This window comes from Manihot esculenta, chromosome 10 (genome assembly GCF_001659605.2).
Source record: "Manihot esculenta cultivar AM560-2 chromosome 10, M.esculenta_v8, whole genome shotgun sequence".
NCBI classification, from domain to species: Eukaryota; Viridiplantae; Streptophyta; class Magnoliopsida; order Malpighiales; family Euphorbiaceae; genus Manihot; species Manihot esculenta.
This window is the reverse complement of record NC_035170.2, coordinates 4,537,989-4,565,352: the sequence shown is the minus strand read 5'-3', so window position 1 is coordinate 4,565,352 and position 27,364 is coordinate 4,537,989. Positions and strand designations below refer to the sequence as shown.

The 27,364-nt window shown below is 31.4% G+C and overlaps 2 protein-coding genes, 1 long non-coding RNA gene and 1 other non-coding gene across 7 annotated transcripts; 2 read left to right on the top strand and 2 right to left on the bottom strand.

Moving 5' to 3' along the window:
* The first annotated feature begins 478 nt into the window (after positions 1 to 478).
* On the top strand, positions 479 to 2,475 carry LOC110625224. The gene is made up of 2 exons (XR_002489550.2): positions 479 to 1,733; positions 1,827 to 2,475. It is a non-coding gene; the product is annotated as an uncharacterized LOC110625224 (long non-coding RNA).
* Positions 2,476 to 3,250: 775 nt separating this feature from the next.
* Positions 3,251 to 3,322, bottom strand: TRNAP-AGG. The gene has a single exon. It is a non-coding gene; the product is annotated as a tRNA-Pro (tRNA).
* Positions 3,323 to 5,457: 2,135 nt separating this feature from the next.
* LOC110624862 (nucleolar complex protein 2 homolog) lies at positions 5,458 to 19,190 on the top strand. 4 transcript variants are annotated; one of them, XM_021770276.2, is made up of 14 exons: positions 5,458 to 5,819; positions 5,922 to 6,034; positions 7,133 to 7,193; positions 8,676 to 8,784; positions 8,873 to 8,924; positions 9,041 to 9,135; positions 9,658 to 9,726; positions 10,092 to 10,601; positions 10,861 to 11,163; positions 11,309 to 11,632; positions 11,875 to 12,081; positions 12,314 to 12,403; positions 12,507 to 12,604; positions 18,731 to 19,190. In XM_021770276.2, the coding sequence occupies exons 2-14, from the start codon at positions 5,926 to 5,928 to the stop codon at positions 18,819 to 18,821; spliced, it is 2,118 nt and encodes a 705-aa protein (XP_021625968.1). In that variant the 5' UTR covers positions 5,458 to 5,819; positions 5,922 to 5,925; the 3' UTR covers positions 18,822 to 19,190. The 4 variants fall into 4 exon arrangements, with proteins under 4 accessions (XP_021625968.1, XP_021625967.1, XP_021625969.1 ...); XM_021770275.2 differs by having other exon boundaries at positions 5,902 to 6,034; XM_021770277.2 differs by lacking the exons at positions 5,458 to 5,819; positions 5,922 to 6,034 and having other exon boundaries at positions 7,133 to 7,201.
* Positions 19,191 to 20,687: 1,497 nt separating this feature from the next.
* Positions 20,688 to 21,485, bottom strand: LOC110625141. Its single transcript, XM_021770687.2, has one exon. It carries the CDS (start codon positions 21,483 to 21,485, stop codon positions 20,688 to 20,690), a length of 798 nt encoding a protein of 265 aa, XP_021626379.1.
* Positions 21,486 to 27,364: the final 5,879 nt, after the last annotated feature.

Below are 27,364 nucleotides of genomic sequence, written 5' to 3'. Positions count from 1 at the left end.
AATTATAACCAAATTATATTCGTTACAAACTATAATTTAAAGTTAGATATAAAATCCATTTAATTAAAATAAAGATTTTTTACTTCATAATTTTAATTTTGAGATAAAAATAATAAAATCTTATCCATTAATAAAATGAAATTTAAATTCAAATAGAAAAGTAACTTAACTAATCAAATTAATTGATAATAATATATTATTATTATTATTATTATTATTATTATTATTATTATGTTATTTTTTAAACCAATCAAAATAAGAAAACACTTGTAATTATCTGAAAAAAAAAACTAAATATTCACAGATTTTAACTATGGACCATGAATTAACCCAAGCATCTTATCAAGAAGAAGACTTCTTTCTTCTTGTAATGTTATGTAGTTTTTTTTTTGGTACATCTTTCAACTGTCATCTTTTGACCATACACATATCTTTGTCACTCTTTTAATTTTGTAAAACAACTCCTGAGTGCAAGCAAGCTAACTCTATTTATAAAATTCTCTCTCTTATATAGAAAACCTCTTTTTCTCTCCATTTTTATTTTCTTGTTTGGGCATTCAACCATTCTCTTGCCAGTATATTTGGCCTTCTTCTACTCGGGTAGGGAAAAGCTCTTCTTTTCGCTGATTTGATCGTGAATAATTCTCTCTCCATCGCTCAGTTAGGGTGTAAATAGTTTTTTGTTGGGTTTTTGATAGTAGCGTTTCACAATATATAGAGCCTTCTTCTACTCCGTCGGGCAGGGAAAAGCTCTTCTTTTCGCTGATTTAATCGTGGATAATTCTCTCTCCACCACTGAGTTAGGGTGTAAATGGTTTTTTGTTGGATTTTTTACAGTAGCGTTTCACAATATATAGAGTTTATTGGTTGCCTTGCTTGGTCCTTGCAGGATTGTTTCAGCTAGATTTGCTTATACTCTCAATGATTGATTTGGTTATGGTGACCCTGTTTGCTTGAGGGGGGTTTGGTGCTTCGCTTGTTGCCGACAGAGAACCAAGAGCTTAGGAGCAGTGATTTCTCCAGTTTTTGTGGTGTGGTAACTCCCGGAGATGTTATCAATATTTCTCCACAACATCCGGTCTCCTAAGAGTCGATGGTGCTAAGGAGCAGTACCTCGCTGCCACTAGTTGACTTTGGTTCTAGGCTTGACTTTATGTCTTCTTGGCTCTACTTTACCCTTTGAGACCTCTGGCTATAACCCAATGTTAAGTGGAAGCTTTTTGATTGGAATCATAGTGAGTTGGCCTTGCCGGTTTGTTATTGTATTTTTTGTGCTTGACGTGGTGCTTTATCTACCATGCAGCGACTTGAAGTAGAGGCCTGAAAGCTGAATGACAATTATAGTTTTCTTGCTCTTTTAGGTCTCTCTACCTTTTGAGTGGACATTCTAGAGCTAGATTTTTGACACGTTTGGGCCTTTCTTTTTAAGTTGGTGTTCTTGAGGCTTCTTTGTAGAGTTGGACTTTAATTTTTTGAGGCTTATGTTATATGTATTTTTCTTTTTAGAAATTGTTAAGTCTGCCTCTGTATCCTAGTTTTGGCTTTGGGCCAAACTCCTGCAATGGATCCTTATCTTTAGCAAAAAAAAAAAAAAAGCAACTGCTATGTGCCCCCATGGGTGGAGGGAGCCTCTCTCCGTTGGGCTGTGGGTTGCCTCTCCACCGCCGAGTGGAGATGTATATATTATTTTTGTCTTTGGTGGCAGCGTTACTCAACGATAGAAACTTGTTTTGGTTGACTGTCATTTTTCTTTCCTTTGGTTTTTCTTCGTCTTTTTTTTTTATTGTGTGTTGCAGATCTGAGACTTCGACAATTTATACTTACAGAAACTCTTCTTTTGGTGATGAATGATGGCAACAACTCATAGATCTGGATTCTGCTCTTTTACCTGAGGTTTTGTCGTCTAGAGTCAAACTCTTCTTTTGGTGATGAATGATGGCAACAGCTCATAGATCTGGATTCTGCTCTTTTACCTGAGGTTTTGTCGTCTAGAGTCTCAGTTCTTGGCTCAAACTCGGTGATTTTACAGAGTTGATTGAAGAAGTTTCTCTTATTTCATTATCGTTGGGATCTCACCGATCGTCGCTTCCTACAGTGTTGCATGTGTGTTTTATAGATGGCCTAGTTCTCTTTGAAAATGTGGAAGCATGGTGGATATTTCCACTTATTTAAATGAGATTTCCTTGTGTTTTATATATAGCCTTTGCTTTTTCTTTGGGCTTTTTTTCTATGAATACCACCGGTGAAGCTACTAGAGTCGTTGCAGAGAAGAGAGTGACGCCCTTGCTTGGTTGATACCGAGTAGGAGTTTTGAGTCAAGTTTTTTTCTCGAGTTTTAGGATTTATTGTTTTATGTATTTTTTTTTTCTTTAAGATCTTGAGGGTTGTTATTGGGTTTAAATTTGACCTTTTGGTTTGTAATTTATTATTCTTATACCTTACTTTTAAGTGTAGAAACTCCTTAAAGTTCTTGGATATTTTTCCTTTAATAAAATCATATTTTTAATAAAATAAATCTAAATCCAGATTACCTATTGATAATTTGTATTTAAATTCTTTCGTTATGTAATTTAATTAAAGATATTTAAGAAATTTTATTATTTTTTTCTCTTTTCACATTTATATATATAGTTTAGATTTTTTCATGAATAATGATAATCTAATTTATTTTTTTCAATGTATATTAAATTATAAAGTTAGTAAACAATTACTATTTAAAAAAAAAAATCAAGTAGTGATCATAATTCCTCCATTTGCTTACAAAAATACAAGTGTTGATATCACCGGAGTGATCATAATTTTTCAGTTTATTTATGGAAAATAATTTATATTTAAAAATATTTTTTAATAAAATATTTTTTATTATTTAATATTAATTTAAAAAGTAAAATATATTAACAAATTTATACATTGAAAAAATTAATAAGATTCTTAAAATATGAAAATAATTAAATTTTTTAATCAGAAAAATATTTTTTATTGATTAAAATTTTTAATTATTTTAAAATGTAGAAAATATGAAAAAAATTTTAATTTTTTTAAAAAATAAATGGAGGCTTAAGAGTAAATTTGACATTAATATTCAGAGATATTATTTTTTTTAGGAAAAAAAACAAAGGAGACGAGGATCTTGATATTTCTAAGGACGAGTTCTATCAATGTAGTGCAGCTTATTTAATCAGAGGTTTTGGTAAGAAAATAAATATAACGGTCTGAACCATTTGGCCTGAAGGGTGAAAAAACAGTAAAAGGGGCATTCCGAGAATTGAACTCGGGACCTCTCGCACCCTAAGCGAGAATCATACCACTAGACCAAATGCCCATCCGTTGATATTTTGTTTGTAAAAAATAATAAAGTCAGAGGACACATATAATAATAAAAAATTACATTAGATATTTCACTAAAATTAATTATTTAGTTTTTATTTTTAAAATTCAATTAAAAAATCATATTATTTTGTAAAATAAAAAAAATTTATTAATTGTTTTATCAGAAAAATTAAATTAACTTGTTTTAAATAATATTTGGGTCTGATTTCAAATATTTATATTATAATTTTATCTATTTATATTATTTAATATTTTTTATTAAGGTTACAATATGTTATTAAAGTTTTATTATATATAAAAAAAAAATTTAAGATTTTGAATTCAAAGTAAAAGACATTTTAGTTGAATTTTTAAAATGCAGATTAAGAAATAATTTTTAATAAAATTAGGGACTTATAATAATTAAAAAAAAAACCCTTCTCCATTTCCTACAATCTGAGGGGTTCTTTCTAATTTTTTTTAAGAAAGAAAATATTCTCTTTCTATTTTTTTTTTTTCCCTTTCTCCTTCGAGTTTCGCTGGTTACAGCTATTACTAAGAGGCTTTCTTTACTCATTTTGAGCAGTTTTCCTAGTTTGAATAGTGAGTTTCACTGTCTATATCTCTGTATATATACTCACTTTTGTCTTGTTGTACTAAATTAAACCATAAAAGTTATCATTCAGTCGGTTCGATTTAAAATTAAATTAAATTAAATAAATTAAAAATTAAAATTTTAGTATTTTTAAAAATCAAACCGAATTGATTTTTATTAAAAATCAAATCAAATTAAATCGGTCTGATTTAGTTCGATTTAGTTTAATTTGATCAGTTATAATTTTTAATATATTTTTTTATTTTTTATCCTTTATTTTTAATATTTTAAAATTTAATTATAATATTTTAATTTTAATATAATTTAATATCTCTATATTATTGAAAATAACATATTATTATCACTAATCGATTCAGTTCAGTTTTTTTTTTTAAATTTTTTTTATAAAATCGAATTGAATTGAAATAACTTAAATTTTTAAAATTAAAAATCAATCAAACCGAATTGAATAAAAAATCAAACTAAATTCTAAAATTAATTCGATTCGATCAATTTTTTTAATTTAAACCGAATACTGCTGATCCTCTATACCTGTATTATAATTTATTTTTGCCTCACTGTAAGTTTTGTTTATTAGAAAATTAATTTAATATAAAAATATATATTATACAGTAATATTTATAATTTTTTATATATTTTTATTTAAAATTAAAATTTAAATATTTTTTAAAAATATTAATTTTTTAAAATAAAAATTATTAATAAAAATATGTTTTATATAAATTATTAATTAAAATATATAAAAGTAAATGAATTCAAATATTATTCAAGTAAAATAATTGAATTTAAAATAAATTTAGATAATTTAAATTAATTTTTAATTAAATTTAAAATTAATTTTAATAAAAATAAAATTTAAATTTTAATATATTCACCTGAGCATTTGGTTGGTTTGATTTCAATTCGAATTGAATTGAATAAATTGAAAATCGAAATTTTAATATTTATGAAAATTAAATCGAACTGATTTTAGTTAGAAATCAAATCAAACTGAATTGGTCTGATTCGATTCAGTTTAATTGATTTTAATTTTTAATAATTTTTTTATTTTTTATACTTTATTTTTAATTTTTTAAAATTTAATTAAAATATTTTAATTTTAATATAATTTAATTTATTTGTATTATTAAAAATAACATATTATTATTACTAATAAATTCGATTTGATTTTTTCAATTTTTTCTAATCAAAATCAAACTAAACTGAAATAATCAAAATTTTTAAAATTAAAAATCGAATTAAACTAAATTGAATAAAAAATTAAATTAAATTTTAAAATTAATTAATTCAACCGATTTTTTAAATTTAATCCGAATAATGCACAGCTAGTATACTCTCCGGTTTTCGCACTCAAGTTTCCTAACGCTTTCTCTCTCCTCTGTCTCCTGTTATGGTTTGATTTATTCAATTTCTTATTAATCAATCTCATTTGAAAGGTCCATTTGGTTTCTTCCATTTGGAATGCTTTGGAGAAATAAAGTTTTGGAAGGAGAAACACTATAAAACGCAGCGTTTTGACCAATTTTTGAGGGTTAATTATAGTTGTATACTTGCATCAGACATTCGATTCCCGCTTCGTTCCCACTCTCTTTCTCTCCTTCTCTACCTACTGGCGCCGCTCGATCCTACTGCGCCTCCTCCTTACTCGGTCCTTTTCCTCATTTACTCACCCCTCTCACTTCTCTCTTGTTTCTTTGATCAAGCTTTGCACTGCCGTCTCGCCGCCGTCGATTCTCCTCACTGAACCTCATAGACAGCACGCCTCCAGCAGAACTTACTCAATATAGGTTCCTCAGTCGCCGGAACTGTTGATTGAAGTCCGTTTGAATTCTTAAAGTTCTAATTTCTGGTAAAACTAAAACTAAAAAAGCAGCAAATTCAGGAGTAAGCAAAGGTAATAGATTTTTGTGGTTTACTTTTTTATGCGTGTATAATTTGCTTCGTGGGTTCTGTTCCAATTGAATTTATTTTCTTAGGGTTGTTGTCATATTTTAAGGAAAATGGGGAAGCTTGGGAAGAAAGCGAGGAAATTTGCCAAGAAGAATCTTCAGTCGGTGCTGAAGAGAAAGCGGAAGCTCAAGTCTATGTTCAAAAAGAAAGCTGCTAAGAGTAAGCTTTCGATGCCATATGATGGCTTGCATTTAGTTTGACACTGGCATGTATGATTTCTCATTTTTTCTTACTAATGTAGAACTCGATAAACTAAAGTAGAACTCAATGCAATTATGGAGTGTTTCTGTCAACTGAAAGTGAAAAAGTGTTGGGGTTTGGGACTACTTATTATTAGTTAAGATGTTCTGTTAGTTGGGTGCTTCTCACGAAACTAGGACGCCAATTTCAGCTGCATCTTGTATTTTTGATGGGGTCTAAAAAATCTAATTCAGATTGATCTATGTCCTTTCTGTATTTTATGTGAAGAGATACTGTTAGGCTATGTTTGGTTCAACTCCAATTCCTAAATTTTTGTGGAATTCAATTGAATTTCACTTTTTATGTGTTTGGTTTGAATAAAAATTAGAATTTAATTCTAGGAATTCAATTCTATGGAATTGGTTATAACTAAAACCAATTCCTATAAAATTTGATGGAATTTGAAATGGATTCCACAAAATTTACACAACATCATCTTTTGGACTAAAATGCCCTCCTTAAATAATTTTCTCTCAATAATTTATCCCCGATACTTTATTAGTCATAAAAGTGAAAACTGTAAAAACTAGTTTTCTATTTATCTACTATTAGTATATATAGACAATTATATAATATATTTTCTTTATTTTTCTAATTTTATAATATTCAAGTTTATTTTCTCTTACTAATAAGACTCTTTATTTTATTATGTAAATCACCAAGTCATGAATTTTTCTTTTAAAATTTGTTAATATATTTTTAATGGGTTTATATTTTTGTTAGTTGTTATAAATTATGAAATATAAATTTTTTTGATAGAGTAGAATTTTTTTATTTTACTTTAAGGGTAGTTTAGGAAATGAAAAAATGAGTTATGTGGAATTCAATTGAATTCTGCATTTTAAGTTGTATCATACCAAACAATGAAATTCATTTTAAATTAATTGTATTTAGAATTTAATTGAATTCCACATAGTTTTGTAAGATAGAATTGAATCAAACACTATGTTAATGCCTTAGCATCTGGACCATTTTTTCTTTATCTAAAGGTTATTCAATCCTTTCTTATTGCTGTAGAGGATGAGCAGCGTGAAGCTGAGGACCCAGAAGGATACAGAACAGAACTGCATAGTGGAAGGTAAAAAGGTGAAATTAATGTAACTGGTGCACATAGTTGTTAAATCGAGATTCAAAACAAGAATCAAAATCTTCATTTTGTAAGCATCGTTGTAAAATTCGATAAAAGAATCTCAAAATTAATTAAATATGATATGTATTCTAAAAATAAATAAAAAATGTATCACAATAATTCATATTGATATATAGAATTATCATTTAGCTAATGAGAATGATGCTTTATAATAAAACAATATATTCTTATTATAATATGTAGTTTTACATATAAAATATGAACTCTTAAATTGTAGAAAATGATTATCATTGTGCTTGTGTTAAAAACTTTCATTTAAGGTTAGTCAAATAAAAATAATAAAAAAAGATAGCGAGTTAAGTTATAATCAGAGAAGTAAATTAATAAAACAAGGAAAAAAAGAAAAAGAAAAAGTGGTAGAGGAAAAAGAATGGTTAGTGAAAAGAAAAAGTTATAGAAAGACTTTATGGACACTTTTCATAGTTAAAATAAAGTGAAATATTAAATTTTGAAGCTCTAAGGTCTAACAACTCTCCTAAAAAAGAGTTGGCCAAATCGATAGATTCATATCAAATCATAAGATTCAATCACGATTAAGGCCGTAAATGAACTAGGCTACTTGTGAGCTATTCGAGGCTCAGCTCAATAAAAGTTCGGCTTAGCTTGATTTGTTTTCTAAATAAGTTAAACTCGCATCTACCTTTTAGACTTGTTTAATAACCAAGACAAACTTGAACATGTAGATGTTCGACTTGTTAAGACTCCAAAGCTTGTTTATTCGATAAGTTCGTGAATATGCTTTTCTAATTAAAATTGTTTAGTTTTAAACTTATTATTTTTAAATTAAAACTTATTATAGTTGTAAATTAATCAAGCTACTTGTGAGCTATTCAAAACTTGGCTTGATAAAAACTCGGCTCATCTATACTCGTTTTTAAAATAAATCAAGTTTGAGTTTATTGATATTCAGCTGGAGTTCGAAATGATTCAAGCTCGAGTTCTACTTGAGCTCTATAAAATTTTAACGAACCAAACTTGAGTTCTTCAAAGCTTAGATCGGCTCGGCTCAACTAGTTTATATGCCTATTCATATTCAAGCATATTTAAGATTCATCCCATGGATTCGAATCACTAGGGTGAAAAATTGGATTGAATCATGCGAATCGAATTGAGAATCATAAGTTTCTAACAACGGTGCTGGTGTATTGTTTCGCCATAAACGGATCTTTTCATTTGTCAATTTTATATTAAAATTTACTTTGAATCATGTTTTGCTGTCATGATTTTGCTTTTATTTCCCTCATCTATATTTAAGTTTATATGGTTTTGTAAGCAGTATCATTTGTTCCATTCAATATGAATTCTTCGGGAATCATTTTGATATTTGCATATTTATTATCTTTTTAGGGGAGGAGGATTTTACTTAACAATTTTTTTAAATAACCTTTTTTGTTAATTTTCTTTTCTCAGAGATTCTCAAGTTGAAGATATTAAAGAAATTTCCCTTGATGCCATATTTAGTGAAGATGAGATTGATGCAGTTGAAGATGATTTTGACAGTGATGGATATCTATCAGAGGTTTTGAAATATATTATTCCCAATGGTGTCAGTTAATGTTATTTGTCTGCCAGACTTTCTAACGTTGATTATATGTACAAGTGATTAGGATGGAAGTTGTGCAGAGGTGGGTGAAACTGAAAGCGCAAGTAATCTAGTAGGTGAGGAAAACACTCTTATATATGGGCTTATATTTCTTCATCCTTCTATTAAATGCCTTTTTACCCTGCTTTTCACTTATTGATAATACAAACTAAAATTTGCATGCACCATGCAGACAACAATAGTGAAGGTGCTTTGTCAGTTCAGAATAGGGAAATCCATTTAGAAATTTTGAAGAAAATGAAAAAATTGGACAGATTGAAGAAAAAGGTGATTCTCTCGTTGTTATTTTCTGTAAACATTGTGTTTCTCAGTTGTATGCTTAGTTAATCTTGTGCAAATGACATTCTCATTACACTGTAACAGTTAGGAGAAGATTATTGGTTATTTTTCAAAACTCAAGTGTAGGGGATTGATATCAATTGTATGATTGTGGAAGAGGAAATAATATTTTGGCTGAATTTTTGCCCATTGTCTGCCATATCTTTTAGCATAATAGATGCTTATAGATTGAATCTGTTTTTTCTCGATCTACAGTACATCTTTACTTCAATATGCTTGTAAACTTCCTCCATAAAGCATATTCCATTTTCTGTATTTAGATCGTTATGGTTCTAGAAAGTTTAAAATTTGATTTAATAACATTTTTTTTCTCGTTTTCATATGAAACTGAATTAAATTAAAGAGTACCAAATGTGTTGCCAGCCTATGTGGGGAAAAATTAGACTTAAAAGTATCTGTTGACTTTCCTTCTTGTAGTGTAGTTGACTTTTTTCCACTTGAAATTTTCAGGATCCAGACTTTTGTAAGTTTTTGGATAGCAACAAGAATCGTCTTAAAGTATTCAGGGATGAAGAAAATGTAAGTTATTAAATTATCCATTTCTTCCGCAATGATTACTTCCTATTTTCATGTATCACTGTCATCTAAGTTATTCTCCATATGATTTTCCAAAAGTTGAATGATGTTACTCTATTTTATGATGTATCTCTTTTTGTTATTATTAGTATTATTTAAAAAAAAAAAAAAAGAAGCAGAGGTAGACTAGCACTTTGAATTGCTAACTTGTTTTCTGAAACCCTTCTTCTTTGGGAATGATTTTGAGTGATAAAATGTTAAATGTTGTATCTGTTGCTGTCAGACACTGAAAGAGGTTCTCTTATGCAATCATTTTTTTTTCTAGCTGGTCTTAACATTTAATGATTTTAACTTTTGATTTCTTACAGGAGTTTTCTGATGAAGATGAGTCTAGTGATGATGATAGAGAGTTGGTGGATGAAAATGGCACGAAAACAGAAGTGAGCATGCTGTTGAATAGTTCTGCGGTTGATTCATTGTGTCAATTGGTTAAGGAGCAGCAGAATGTGTCTGCCCTTATAAGACTATTAAATGGCTACAGGGCTGCATGCCACTATGGAACTGAGTCATGCGGTGCTCTTAAAGATGGCTTAACTCTAAGCAATACTTTGATGTTTGTGCTTCATGAGGCTGATAATGTATTCCGTAAAATGCTGGGCATACCATGCTCAAATGAAAGAAAGGAGATGATTTTGGGATTCAAGGATACTTCAAAATGGAAAAAACTAAAGCCACTGATAAAGTCTTATTTGAGGAGTACACTATTTTTCCTAAATGAGGTTTCTGACTCTGTTATATTGGTCTTCGCATTAACACGACTCAGAGCCTCAATAATATTTTTTGCTGCTTTCCCTCCTTTATTGCAAAGACTCATCAAGGTAGGTTCATTCACAGGATATGATGGTTTTGCATTGATAGTGATGCAACTATGACAACAAGATGACACTGCTTTTTTGAGGATTCTAGTTATTTATACAATGCTCAATTTCTGAGGTTTTTAATGATGCATGCATTTAGTTTAATCTTGGAATTTTGCATCTTGCAAGTTTGTGGAACCTTAAACCTTTAGTTATCTATGAGTTTTTATGCTAATACCATGTTATGAGGAATCATATTGAGACTTCACACTGAATGCAGACATCAATTCATTTGTGGGCAACTGGTGAAGGAACTCTGTCGCTGCACTCTTTTCTCATAATTAAAGAGGTGGCTTCTGTATTCAACTCCGATTACTTTGACACCTGCTTTGTTAAAGCATACAAGGCTTTTATTAGTCGCTGCAAGTTTGTGGAGCCAGGTTTATTTGAGCACATACTATTTTTGAAGAATTCTTTTGTTGAGCTATGCTCTCTAGATGTACAGAAAGCATTGAGTAAGGCAGCAGTTTCTATTCAACAGCTTGCTAAGATATTACATCTGGGCCTAAGAACTAAGAAGAAGGTATTCATTGTTTAGCCCTTTGTGCCCCTGTTTGTTTTAGACATAATTTTATATTGGTATAATGTGGCTGATTTTTATTTTTAATATGCATTACTTATAGAATTGTTTAATTTATGATTCAATGCTTTGTGCTACTTGTATGCAGGAAGCAGTTAAGAAAATATGCAGTTGGCAGTATGCTAACTGCATTGAACTCTGGGTTGCATTTATATCAGTTAATGTACGTGATTATGATCTTCAGCCATTGCTTTATATGATCATTCAGATCATAAATGGAGTAGCTGTTCTGTTCCCAGGGCCAAGATATTTGCCTTTAAGAGTTAAATGTGTTCAATGGCTTAATCATCTTTCCAGTTTTAGTGGTGTTTTTACCCCCGTCTCATCATTGGCAATGGATGTTTTGGAATATAAAATTGGCAAGGTGGGTAGCAAGCCAGGGAAGGACTTCAACTTTTCATCTGCCATAAAGGTTGGTAATTAGTGATTTCTTACCATATGAAAAAAATTTTCTTCTATATTCTGCCTGGTTTGCTTGTATAGCTTACATAGCACTATAATCTGATTCAATACTTTTTGTTTTCTTGTCTTGCCTTTTCTTCTAATTACATTTCTTTCATTCTTGAGTAGTTCCATGCCACCTGGTGTCTCAACAGTATAATGTAAAGTATATTCTGCATCTGGTAAAACTAACAGTGGATGTTCTTGGTACAGTTGCCAAAACATTGGCTAAAATCACGAAACTTTCAAGAAGAATGTGTTTTTTCTGCCATTGAACTGCTGGCAATGCACTTTGCCCAGTGGAGCTATCATATATCCTTTCCAGAACTGGCAACCATTCCGATTATTCGTTTGAGGAAATTCCATGCGACGACTACCAGTGAGAGTTCCCGACGTTTGGTGAAGCGTTTTATTGATCAGGTACAGGATTTTTATCGAAGGACATGGGATTTCATTATGGTGTAAATGTAGATTGACAAATAAAACTCAGCTTTCACCCATGTGATTATCTGTTTGTTTCTTTGATTCTCTTCTATTAATCACACCTTCTTGTATGCTGTCTGTTTTTGTGATGTTTAGCAATGTGTATAGGGAGGATGCATGCTGCTTAACCATAATGGTGTATTGATGCTTTGGTTTTCTGGTGCTCTAGGTGGAGCAGAACATTGAGTTTGTGCGGAAGAAGAGAGATGATGTTGCTTTTTCACCAAGAGATCAGCAATCTGTTGAATCATTTCTGCAGGTTTACATTCTCTTCTTCTTCTTCTTCTTTTTTTCCTTTTTTGGTGTATGAATGGTAGCTGTGCTTTTAATTTTTTTCAATTTAATGCTTTGTTGATACGCAGCTTGAAAAGGGCAGTGGCAATGTCCCATTTACACAATATTACAGAAGTGTCATAGAGAAGGCGGCTTCTAGGAATCTGCTTACTAATAAAAATACAAGGTGCAAGCTCAGTTGCTCACTTTAACTATGGTTTGACTTTAATATCTATAATCTGCATTGATAATTTGCCGTGTGTCTAGTATGATCATTTACATAATTTATCATGATACTAAAACCTTAATAATGGTAGGCATGGGTGAAATGAATTAAAGCATTTCATACAGATTGAGAACATAGGGAGCCAAAATTGAATGTTAGCCTTTGGCTGATAGCAAATAACTATTCTTGTCATCTGATGCCAGCATTTTATTTGATGGCATTGAATGACATGCAAAAGTTAAAGTAAACTATTTTCAGAATGAGGTTATATTTAATTCATTGTAGTATTGTTGTATAAGCAAGGAGGAAGTGTTCACACTAAAGTAGGGTGCTGTTCAGTTTTATTGAAAATCAACATTGAACTGACTGAATTGAAGAGGTCAAACGAACAGAATAACGCCGACAGATGGTTTTGGTTCAGTCTGATCTGTGCCCTCCCAAATCCCAATTTCCCCCTTTCTTATCAGCAATGGGCAACATCACGTGAAGTCCACCAAACCTTGTCATTTAGAGGAACAGGTCATAGCAAGGTTTCCATAGATGAACTTGTGAAATAGATGGAACTTGTGGAATCATTGTTGAATTTGATGTGCAGAATGACCTGTGAACATGCTTATAAACATGTTGGTGGCCCGTTGCCATGGCCCATGGGCTGTGCCTAAAGTCTGAAAATAACCAAAGAATACAACGAAAAAGAGCCAGTATTCTCTATCCAGTAGAAAATAAAGAACCAAGAAAATCGGTAACCTTCAACTTCCATTTTCACACACAGGAGGATCAACCCAAATTCATCACTTACAAAAGCATTAATCCAGTTTAGCAAGACAAGAACCCATTTTCCTTCCTCTGAAGCCAATCTAACCTATTTCCTCAACCTTTCTGCTATTCTTTCTTCCTCGTGGCTGGTCCTCCACTTCCTTGTTCCATCAACAACCTTGTTGATGTGCATGCAATTGCAGAGCGCTGTAGATGAAGATGGAATGAAGGGTGTTGGGCTAATTTCAAATCTAGAAAAGGGAGATGATAAGATTGTAATTTCATTGAGGAGAGATAGAGGGAGAGACAGTGAAAGACATGATGAGGCCTCAACTCCTAAGGGGATGCAGGTGAGACCACAAAGGTTATGGCTGGCGAGGTGCTCTTTGCTTTGATCTTTGTTATCAGTCTCTTCTTTGGTTCTCTGCCTCATGGTTTTTGTCTAGTTTTGTTTGACTTGGTGAGGGAATTAGCCATGAGGCTCACTCATAAAAGTGAAACGGCCAAGTTTTGACATGGATTGGTTTGTTTTCTTATCTTTTTATTTCAAACACTGAACCAAAATGCATTTTTTGACAAAACCAAAATGCATTTTTTGGAAGAATATTGAGTATTCTTGTATTTCACTCTCTTGATTTATACAATATGTCTACATGGCTATTTATACACAAAGAATCATATCTAAATAGGAAGCAAATAATCAAATAATAATTACAGAGATAATTAAGGATCCTAATCAAATCAAATCCCTAGAATCAATTAGGATTAGCAAATAAGTCAACACTCCCCCTCAAGTTGGTGCAAAGATGTCACACATGCCCAACTTGCAAATCAGATTATGATAGATCTTGTTGTTAAGCCCTTTAGTAAACACATCCGCAAGTTGCTCAGTAGAAGTCACATGAACTAGGCTCAAGACACCGTCTGTTAATTTTTCTTTAATGAAGTGCCGATCAATTTCAATGTGCTTCGTTCGGTCATGTTGGACTGGGTTTTGTGCTATACTTATAGCAGCTTTATTGTCACAATACAAGGTTATCTTGTCTCTCTCGGACAATCTCAACTCTTCCAATAACTTCTGCAACCATAAGAGTTCACACACTCCTTGGGCCATTGCTCTGTATTCTGCTTCCGCACTTGACCGAGCAACAACACTTTGTTTTTTGCTCCTCCAAGTGACAAGGTTTCCCCCCACAACTGTGCAGTAGCCAGATGTGGATCTCCTGTCATCGAGAGATCCTGCCCAATCTGCATCTGTAAAACTTTCAATTCGGAGATGACCATGTTTGGAATAAAGAAGCCCTTTCCCTGGCGCAGACTTTAGGTATCTCAAGATGCGAAGTACAGCTTGCATATGAGTCTCGCGAGGGTCATGCATGAATTGGCTGACTAAGCTAACAGCATAGGCTATATCCGGTCGAGTGTGTGAGAGATAAATCAACCTTCCTACCAATCTCTGATATCTTCCAATATCCACGGACTCACCAGTTCCTGCTTTCAGCTTGTGGTTACTTTCAATGGGAGATTCTGCTGGCTTACACCCCATCATACCAGTTTCTTTCAAAAGATCCAGAATGTACTTTCTTTGAGAGATGAAAATTCCTTTTTCTGATCTGGCCACCTCGATACCTAGAAAATATTGCAGTTTTCCCAGATCTTTGATTTCAAATTCCTGAGCTAACAACCTCTTTAGTTGAGTCATTTCCTCTTTGTCATCACCTGTCACCACTATATCATCAACATACACAATAAGAAGGGTGATCTTACCCTTATGATGTTTGATAAACAGAGTGTGATCAGCATTGCTTTGTTGGTAACCGAAGGACATCATGGCTCTGCTAAACCTGTCAAACCAAGCTCTGGGAGATTGTTTTAGCCCATACAAAGCCTTTTTTAACTTGCACACCTTTCCTTGTGTCTTCTCATCAGCGAACCCAGGAGGAATTTCCATGAATACTTCTTCCTCTAAATCTCCATGGAGGAAAGCATTCTTCACATCAAACTGTTGCAAGTCCCAGTCCAAGTTGGCCGCGCAAGATAACAGAACTCTGATTGAATTCATTTTTGCAACTGGGGCAAATGTCTCTTGATAATCCACTCCATAGGTTTGGGTGAAACCTTTAGCAACCAATCTGGCCTTAAATCGTTCAATTGTGCCATCAGCTTTATGTTTCACTGTGAATACCCATTTACAGCCAACGAGTTTCTTCTCAGGTGGAAGAGTGACAAGCTCCCAAGTTTCATTTTTAGCCAATGCTTTCATCTCTTCAATCATTGCTTTCTTCCATTTAGGATCTGCAAGAGCTTTCTTCCAATCCTGTGGAATAGACACAGAGGAAATAGACAAGGCAAAGGCTCTATAGGAAGGTGATAAAGATTCATAAGAAACAAAGTTAGAAATAGGGTGTTTAGTGCAAGATCTGACCCCTTTTCTTTGTGCAATAGGTTTATCTAAGTCATTGAAACATTCAAGAGTTGTGGGTAACTCACCAGAAGAAAGAGTTGTGGGTAACTCACCAGAAGAAAGAGTTGTGGGTAACTCACCAGAAGAAGATTCATGACTAGGTAACTCACCAGGAGAAGATTCTTGACTCTGAGTAGACTGCATAATGGCTTCTTCTGCCTTGTCTCTCCTTGAATACCTTCTCAAATCTGGCTTGTCCAAACGACCAGTTCTCTCTCCCTGATTGGACATCTCCCCCTGTCTACTAGAACTCAAACTTAAACGACCAGTTCTCTCTCCCTGATTGGACATCTCCCCCTGTCTACTAGAACTCAAACTTTCTGGTTGAACCATATCACTCAAAATCACAGAATTCGGGATCACCTCTTCTTGCTCATTATTCTCCCCCTGAAGAGGTGAGGGGTTGGTACTGAAGTAGGGTTCAGTTTCTCGGAAGGTAACATCCATACTAACGAAGTATTTCCTAGAGGGAGGATGATAACACTTGTATCCTTTCTGTGTTGGAGAATATCCAACAAACACACATTTAAGGGCCTTGGGATCCAGTTTTCCTGCCGTCCTAGTATGGACAAAGCAAACACACCCAAATACTTTTGGTGGAACAACGTATGAATTCTTCCCTTGTAAAACCGCCAAAGGACTCATAAAGTCAAGGTTCTTGAGAGGCATTCTATTGATAAGATAAGCAGATGCAAGAATTGCATCTCCCCAATATGCTTTGGGTAGATTCATGGTGAACATAAGAGATCGAGCTACCTCCAATAGATGTCTATTTTTCCTCTCAGCAACGCCATTTTGAGCACTAGTATAAGGACAAGTAGTCTGGTGTATTATCCCATTATTCTCCAAATAAGCAGAAAAGCTACTATCCATGTATTCTCTTCCATTGTCAGTTCTCAAAATTTTCACCTTAGTATTAAATTGAGTACAAACCATCTTATGAAAGGATTGAAAACAAGAAAAGACATCACTTTTAGCTTTAATCAAATAGACCCAAGTCATTCGAGTACAACAATCAATAAAGGTGACAAACCATCGATTACCAGACAATGAGACAGTTTGAGTAGGCCCCCAAACATCAGAATGAATAGTCGCAAAAGGAATTTGACTTTTATTATGACTCAAAGGATAGGATGTTCTAGTGTGTTTAGCATACTCACAAGCATCACAAAATAGAGAATCAAACTGAGTTCTAGCAAACAAATTAGGATAAAGTTTTTCTAAGGCAAAGAATGATGGATGTCCTAACCGTCTGTGCCACTGTATTATTTCCTGATTGACATCTTTATTTTCTCCAAAACAGGCTTGAGATATCGAAGAACCTGGATCACCCTCCAACATATATAAGCCATCATGCAGTCTACCATTGCCAATCCTCTTTCCTGTGTGAAGATCCTGAATAACACAATGATCAGGAAAGAATTCAATTTTACAATTAAGGGCATTGGTGATAGCACTAACAGATAAAAGGTTGACAGGAAAGTGGGGAACATGGAGGACAGATGATAATTTAATATTGGATGTGCAAATAACAGAACCTGTTCCGGATATGGGAGTAAAAGAGCCATCAGCAATTTTGACACTATCTTTGGTTAGGGAAGGAAAATAATTGAGAAGGCCTTTAGAAGAACCTGTCATGTGTCTATTCGCACCAGAATCGATAATCCATGGAATATTATGGAGAGATGAAGTATTACCTGACTTTACAACGTCAGATGTGGCACTAAAGAATGAGGAATCAGAGTTAGGAATCGAGATTCTTGTACCTTCTGCTATCGACACCCTTTTACCTTCTGCCATTGACACCCTTTTACCTTCTGTCATGGTAAAGGTTTATAAACGGTGACAGAATAGGAGGTATTCAAGGGTGTACACACAAGAGAGCCCAATCGATTCACCAAAAGGACCGGGTAGCAGCACGGGAAGGCCGGAAAGATGATCGGAATCGTCGCCGGAGTGATCGGAGCAGCAAAGCAGTGGCAGATGATGGGTCACGCGCCGGGAAGCGCCGGGTCACGCGCCGGGAAGAGGTGGCGCGTGAGCCTCACGCGCAAGCTTTTCCGGCGTCGGGGCTGGTCGATCGGCCGGCGGCAGTACGGCGGTTCTTCTGGTGCCGGCGGTGAGAGAGTGAAGGGCTCCTAAATGGGTTAGTACCAAAAAAGTAAATTTAGGGTTTTGAAACCCTGAAGAGGAAAAATTGAATTTGAACCCAAAAAATCAGGAAAAAGGCTCTGATACCATGAAGATTTTTGGAAGAATATTGAGTATTCTTGTATTTCACTCTCTTGATTTATACAATATGTCTACATGGCTATTTATACACAAAGAATCATATCTAAATAGGAAGCAAATAATCAAATAATAATTACAGAGATAATTAAGGATCCTAATCAAATCAAATCCCTAGAATCAATTAGAATTAGCAAATAAGTCAACAGTTTTCTTATCTTTTTATTTCAAACACTGAACCAAAATGCATTTTTTGACAAAACCAAACCAAATTTCCAAATGAAATCCATTCCTTCTCTCTTCTTTTCAACCTAATATTGCTCCAAACATAGGAGTGTTGTACTTTTTACATTACATGCATGCCTTCCTAGAATACTCCAATATTTGATTTGGTTTCAGCATCTCATTCAAATCTCTCAAACTCCTAGAATATCTATGGTGCTGAGTTGTGCTTGTGCATTTATCTCCAGTTGAAATCACTGCATTCAACCTGTCCACATCTATCACTCTTTTACTTGTATTATGAAATTTGTAAATTCTGGTAATTTTGTATTTCAACACATGGGATCTGTATAAATTAAAACAGATGATGCTGCATTTTTTTTTCCTAGTTGCTAAGTTAATCTTACTTTCTGCAGTTACCTGGAACAGAAGAAATCAAAAAGAAAGAGGCAACGCATGAACAATAATGTAGTTGGGACTGCGAATGGGGAAGTGGATTCACATTAAGGGGAAGTATATTATGTGAGATGGAACTGGGGGAAGCATAAGAAGAAATTCCAGAGAATTGCTTTCCTGTCCCCTCGTTTGATGATTTGTAATGATTAGAGAATCCTCTGCTTTTTTGTCTTGGAGGGGAAGTGGGTGGGTGAGGATATATTGTTCCTAACAGAAAAATATACCCTAAGGCTTCATGAAATTCTAGACTTGAAACAGAGATTCAATGAGCACTGTTGTTCAGATATGCAGGACTCTAGCTGAAAATCTATTTGCCACATTGTAATGGTAAAATCAAAGTTTTGATCTATTAATGGTTCCGGTGTACTCGTCGAGTATTCAACCAAGTAAAAAATGAGACTGAAATTCTTGCTGATATAACTGATCAAAGTAAAGCATTTGAGGGTATGATGCTTAATTATTTCTGTGTGTATATGATGTGTTACTAGAACAGATTGAATATGTTGGGATACCCATCATAGCAACAGATCAAAGTAATACACTAGGGTAGGATTTGCATTTTACTTTTGTGATGAGTAATTCTTATGCGTATTCGGATTTATAAAGTTATTGAATAGTTTATTAATTTTTATATGTATTTGGATATATAATATATTCTATAGTTTATAATAGATATGAGACGGTGACATGACATGTGGGAATATTGAAGGCTCATGACACAGAAAGCACTAATTAGGGGGCCCTGAATTGCAGAAAAGAAACTGTATGCTTTTTTTTATTATGATTCTCAATCTTTCTAAATGGCTGCACGTTTTCTTTTTTCATTCTGATTTTAAATTATATTACTATTCAAGTGGATAGCCGTTGACATGAACATGAGATTGCAAAGTGTTTGAATTTGATAGCCTCGTAGCCGGCTGATTTACCTCTATTCGGTACCTGTGGTCATATTTTATAGTACGTAATGGTTTGTTCTATAATGGCTCCATAGAAAAAGAAAAGCTTACTTTGATTTTGTGCTCGCTGATTTTATCATCAGCATCGTTATTACTATTATTATTAAAATGGGATGTCAGAGTTGAACTCTGACTTCCCATTTAGATGAACTCAATATTTTTGCACTATGCTATGCTGGTAATGGCAGATTATTGAAATCATCGCCTCCAAAAGAAAAAGAGGAAAGCAAATCATGTTTTCAGTTGGGTTTGCTTTATTTTGTTTTATTTATTTTATTGGTAGGTATTTGAAGGAGAGGGAAAGAATTACCAAAGAATTCTCAAATATATATTGTCAATCTGTTTAATAGGTTTGAATTGATAAGACATATAAAAATCTCTTGGTTCTCATGAGGTCTTCTAACAATTTAATAATATAGTAAATACAATTTTACACGCTTTATCTTTATCATTACAAACTTAGCCATCTTAACAGCATTTGAGAGCTTGGCATTGGACTCGAGAGTAAGTACTCCTCAATTTTTCTATTTTTTTTCAAATTTTGGAAAATTTTTATTTAAAAGTCATGAAAATATGTATAATTTTATAAAAAATGAAATTATCTTTAAAAAAAAAAATCGTTTCAAACGAATGGTTAATGAAGCAAACCAGAAGATACGTAGGCTAAAGGCTTTTGGTTGATGTGATTTGCAATTCTATGCCTCTGGATTGATAGGGATTTGTATCTACTGGCTGGAATACATTATCTCTTGCTTAGAATTTTTTTTTTTTTTAAAAAAAAGGAGAAATTATATCCATGTAAATTTGCATACATTCATTACAAAATTTATAATCTCTGGTTTTGCACACATTAGAAGATCAACCTAGAGCAAATTATTGTACAAAGATATAAATATTGTACCAATAACGATTGTATTATAAAATTTTCTCAATCCAGGGATGATCAATTTGAAATTTCTTCTCACACACTTGGTATCCAACCCAATGAAGCCTTAACCATGGCGTTTGCATGGTAGCTTCTGCATCCCAAAATATTAAGCAAACCCCACCAACCTTTCTCTCTTTTCCCACTTCTCTCTCCCAATTCTCTTCTATCATCAGACCGGGAAGTCTTTGTCGGACTCTTCAAGCTCCGGCTCAGTTTAGTATCACTTAGCTTGCTCTGCCTTGTCTTAATATCATTCAATTCCATTTCCATTGGATATCTCGCCACCCCAAATGCAAACAAGTTCCATCTTGACTTCGTCGGACTCCTAGCTAATGATGCTTCCTTCATCGGAAAATCATATTTATCCACAGATTTTTTCTCCGGCGATATCTCTGGAAAAGTCTTGCGAGTTCTGTAACTCTTCTCTCGTTGCATCTTCACTGAAAAGCTTCTTAATTTGTTGAAAGAATATGATGATTTCCAAGGGAAGGTGCTGCTGCTAGTTTTCTTGGCCTCTTTAGCTTTAATGGTGTTCTCCGATTTCTGTTCTTTGCCATGATCTAATGTAATGAGCTTTCCACAGAAGATGATATTATCTTTTGGATAAGAAGATGAAGAAGTGAAATCTTCACTGAAGAATTCAAACAAATCTTGATCAATAGAGGAGCTTTGAACTTCTCTTGAGAAGTCATCCCAATCAGAAGCTGCTTCACTGTTCAATGGAAGATTGCAAAGAGAGAGTGCTTCTTCTTCATCATCATCATCTTCAAGTTGTTGGAAGTAGTCATTGTTCTCTTTCACTGGCTTGAGATTCCATGATTTTGCATCCATTTCTTGGCAAGAAAGGAAAAAAAAAGTCTTAATAGCAATACTGATGAAAGAAAAGAATTGGGTTTTTGAAGGTTGATAAGAGAGACAATCCCAAGAAATCACTAATATATACAAGGACCTTATTGTTGAATTATTTGATCAAGGTATTTGGTTATGAAGGCTGCCTTCTAGAGGACATTAAAAGAATAAGAAAAAAGAAAAAAAAAAGGGTGAATTGCTATTTAATCCTTAAATGTTTAGGAAATTCACCCTTTCATCTCTATTTCAAATTGGGTGTCCTTATATTTTATAAAATTTAACTTTTTAATTATTAAATATTTATATTGTTTAGACTTTATAATTTTAAAATTATGTATTATTTAGTTTTTATAATTTTAAATATTTATATTATTAAATTCTTTAAAATAAGTTAATTAATAAATATTTTTTTGACATAAAAGACTATCGTTTTATAAAATATAAAAATATTTTAATTGAATAATTTTAAAATAAAAATAATTTTTTAAAAATTTAAGGATTATGTAGTAATTTTTACAAAAAAAAAAAAAAGGAAAAATAAAAGAAGATGAGAGATCTCTATAGGATAATACTCCGATGCTTTCTAGAAGAGCAGGCGGTCATAGATTGACAAATCATACAAGACCTTGAGTTTTGTTTTTTTTTTTTTTTAAAAAAAAAAGAAATTGTAAATTAATTAATTTGAGGGATTTTTTTTAATTTATATTTTTGTCCTTAGCTTTAATGGGTCGGCCAATTGGTAGTTTGTTAGGTTAAAAGATTTGTCTATTAATGTTTTGTCTGTATTTTGAAGCTGCATGAAATTCTTCATCTTACATTACATATGACTGGGTGGCTGCTTATGTACATGCATTTCTCCATTTTGGACTTTTCCTTCACTATTTCCATTTATTAATCTTCATAATTAATATAAAATAATTTAATTTTTTTTACAATAATTTTAAATTACATCTAAATTATTATTATTTTAATAATATTAAAATAACAATTTTATAACCACTGCAATGCTATTGTTGCATAAATTTCAAATCACAATGAAAATAAATATGAATTAGATTTAAAACATTGTTGAAAAAAAAATTAGAAATGGTAAGAAAAATTCACAAGTGTCTAACTCTAGAAGGTTGAATGAGAAATTCTAAAGTAGATTTTTTTACTTAATTTGTGTGAAAATAAAATTACATAATCTCCCAACTAAGAAATTATTTTGTAAAAGTCTAAAATATTTGATGGAAAAAGGAAATATTAATTGTTCATCGTCTGTAATTATTTCCATTGACAATTAAGTTAAAGAAAAATGTACAAAGAAAATAAAATCTCTGCACAAGAAAGAGATATAAGATGTGGAAGAATTAACAATTAATTTTTTAAATTGGGAAAATTATTAACTGAAATTTATTGGATAAAGTCGGAATATAAAATTTAGAATACTAATTTTCAAATTTTAAAAAATAAATATATTAATTTTGATATGATTGAATGATTAATAAATATTATATTTTAAATAATATATATTATAAATATATATATATATTTTAAATGCATTGAATTCCACCTGGACTGTGGAAAGGGATAATATGCATTTATATGAGTCACAGTCAATCCTCTTCCTGAAACTAACTTTTGGAATCAGTTAGATCTGATCCAAATTTAACATGGTATCAGAACATTTTCATCTAATATTGGGTCTTCATAAATATGTTACGCACCAGTAAAATTTTAGACGTGAGAGGATGTATATTCAATCCCACATCGACTATGAAAAAGGGTAATATGTCCCTTATATGAGTTATAGGCAATTCTTCCTCCGAGCTAGATTTTGAGATGAGTTAGATCTGATTTAAATTTAATAAAATAGAAATTTAAAAATTAAAAATTACAACCTGAATGCAAAATAATAATAATAATTTTTCTTTATAATAATTTTTAATGGCTCACAAACTATTATTTTAGTAATATTATGAAAATGCATGCATGAAGATTATGAGTATAAGAGGTCTAAGTAGGGTTTCTATTTCAGGCTCAAAAGCACTTCACCTATGACCATATAATTTTCTTTTTTTGGTTTAATTTTCTTGGCACTTCTCTAGAAGAATAACCAATTCAGTCAGACTCAAATGGAAAGCTCTATATACTTACTACCATTGCCAATCTCAACTTTTCATTTTATCACATGCCATGATTTCATGTTCACACTCAGAATCTGTCTTTCACCTTTTTCTAGAATATATGACTACAATTTTTTTTTTCAATAAATGCTTGATAATTAATTTTATCAATCCAAAATCAAATAGAAAATTAGTCATTTTAGATATTATTAAAAAATTATTAAATAAAGTTATTTTAGTGTTTTTATTATTAAATTATTTTACTCTTTCCTCTCTCTCTACTTTTCTATATTTAGTTATATATAATGAATTTATGACGCGGTTGTGTTGAAACCATTCATATTTAAATTAAAAATTTAAAAATTTATTAGGGAATGTGCAAGATTTTATTGAAATTTATTTAGATTGAAAATATTAAATTTATTTTGAAATTCTGATTTGTTTGTAGAAAAAATTTGTCCTGCTGATTTATGACTATTCTTTTCCGAACTAATTGGTTTATCAAAATTTGAAGACGTAATACATGTTTTCACTCTCTAGTATGAATTTTTTATAATATTTTTAAACTATTTTATATTTTTTGAAAATAAAAAAATAAAATGAGTTTTAATTTTAAAATTTTTATAACTATATTTATAATTCATATTATTTTATATTAAAATTACAAGTTTAATTATATATTTAAATAATTTAAATATATCATAAGATGTTTTTAAATTCAACCTATCACATAAAATTATTTTATATATAAATTTTAATAGTGCAAATATTTATTTGGCCAAATTAAAATTTGAGAGACAGATACTAATACAAATTATAATTTATGAAATACTAATTATTTTAGAGTTTGTGTCCGTCTCTCTCAATAATATATTTTTAAATAATTGAATGAGTTTTTTATTTAAACGCGTGATAAATTTTATCATTATATCAAATAATAATTTTATTAATTCAGTGTTTAGTATATCTGAATAAATTTGAGAGATTTTAAATTTTATTTTTTCAATTTTTTGAATTAAAAAAAATCAAAAAGGAAAATTAATTTGAAGGAAAAGGTTAATGTGATGCAATTATATATTAAAAAACGAAAAGAGTAATTTTGATAAAACAGTAAAGTGATTGAACCAAATGCACGTGTAAAAAATAATTAAACTTAAATAATCAAATAATATGTTACCCACGCCACTAGTTCGTCAGCATTGGCAAATATTTGGTTTAACAGCGGAATACAGTTTATAATGAATATTTAGTATTTTAAAAGTTATATTTCAAAATTTTTTTATTTCACGAAAAAATATAAATATTTTCTTAATTTATGAATAGTTTTTTTTTATTATTGAGATTGTAAAAAACAAGTAAAAGTATAGTTCGCGCACACAGATTTGAATAAAAAAATTAATTTCAATTCAAATTTATTAATTTGCCAACCTACAAATAAATAAAGCTGTAAAATTTCTATTGTCTATTTATTTAATTTTTTAAAAACCTTATCCGTATATATATACTTCTATTCAGTCAAAATCATTTATAATTATTGTGAGATTTTTATTAAAAATTTTATGTCTGTTGGTTCTCCTGATCTTTTTAACAGTTTCAAATGTCTCTTTTTTCAATTATAAATAGACTTCATTTTCTACGATTTAAAGACACAATTATCTTTCTCTGTTTTCCTGTTTTTATTACCTTTCTATGTTCTGCTAGATTATTTTAAATATCTTGCTATTATGATCCTAACTTCAGAAGAGTCTGTTTAATCCTAAGGAGTTACCAAATAATCTTTTAAGTAAAGTGCAACGCACAACTCACGCTACATTTTCTTATTTCCACTCCTAGCAATATTAAGGATTATAACTTAAAAGAAATGGAACCAAACGTGCCTGCTTCGAATGATATTGTCACTACCTCTGGTTCTGCTGTGCCGAACAACCTTCCTGCCACCACCCTTTCTGCTGTTACAAATGATGGGTCGCTTTTGCCTACTGTTTCATATACCAAACTTTTTTCTGATATCTCCAGGATTAAAGTCTTCTTGGGTCAGAATTTCAAAAGATGGCAAGAAAGATTATTATTTTTCAATACTTGACATGCATGGCATAGTTTCAACACTCACAGAATCAAGGTCTGCTCCTACTGTTAATCCAAAGTTGCATAAAATCTGAACCTATTCTAATAAGATATGTAGGCACACAATTATTAATACTCTTTTTAATGATCTTTTTAATGTCTACTGCTCTTATAAAAAAAACCAAAGAAATGTAAAGTTTTTAATGAATATGAAATATACTGTTGAGGATGCTGGCAAATAAAAATTTGTAATTGGCATTTTTTGTAAATGGAAAATTATCGAAGCAAAAGACATCAAAATGCAAATCAATGAGTACCATAAACTTCTGGAGGATCTTAGAGCTGAAAACATCGTTCTACAAGATGAGTTTGTTACTGGACTGCTGATAGAAAAATTACCAAATTCTTGGAGTGACTACAAGCAATAACTGAAATACAGGCACAAGCAATTGACACTGTCAGATTTCATCATCCACATCATCATTGAAGATATAAACAGGAGGGAATTCAAAGCTGCAAAAAACAAAGAGCTAGCTACAAGAGCAAATCTTGTAAAGGAAAAGTGTACAAATCAAATAATAAATACGATAATAAGAAATCTGATTATAAACCTAAATTTAATAATCCACCTTTAAAAAGAAAGAACATTATTTTGTATATGGTAAGTCGGGTCACCATGCATCTCAGTGCAGGAAAAAAGTGATAAATGACAATCCTCCTAAACCAAAAGTAAATTTAGTTGAACAAGATGATATTATTGCTGCGGTCATTTCTCAAACTTTTCTTGTGGCTAATGTGCAAGAATGGGTAGTAGACTCTGGTGCTATTAGGCATATCTGTATAAATAGAAATGTGTTTACCTCCTACACTACTGTGGGGAAAGGAGAAGTACATATGTATTTAGGTGATTTTAGAACTGCAAGAGGGAAAGTTCTTCTCAAACTCACATATGGTAAGACATGCACTTAATGAAGTTCTTGATGTACCTAACATAAAAGTTAATTTAATTTCTGTAACTCTATTGAGAAAGACTGAGATTAATGTGTATTTGATTCATACGAAATTGTACTGACTAAATATGGTACTTTTATTGGAAAATGTTATTGTAATTAGAGATCTTTGTTCTCAATATTTTTGCAATAATGAATGAAAATCCATCTTCTTCTGCTTACTTGATTGGATCATGTCAATGTTTCTTATATTAAAAAATACAATATTTTAATATAATATATGGTATTAGTAATATATGGTTAAATAAATATGAGATTTGTGCTCAATGTAAATTAATCAAGAAATTATGTCTGATTACACATAGAGAATCTAAATTGTTTAGCTTAATACACACAGACTTTGGGGATTTAAAATAAACTATGATTAGAAGTGGTAAAAAATATTATGTAGTTTTTATTTATGATTATTTTAGATGTACTGAAGTATATTTGCTTAGAAACAAAGATGAAACCTTTGATATGTTTCAAATATATATAGCTGAAGTAGAAAATTAATTAAATAGTAAATAAAAAGGATTAGATCATATACATGTGGTGAATATATCTTATTTAATGACATTTGTGAAATGGAACTTTATTAATAAGTTTCTCTTTACCTAATAATTTTTGGGGAAAAGTTTTATTATCTGTTTATCATATACAAAATAGGATACCCTATAAGAAAACTAGTAAAACACCC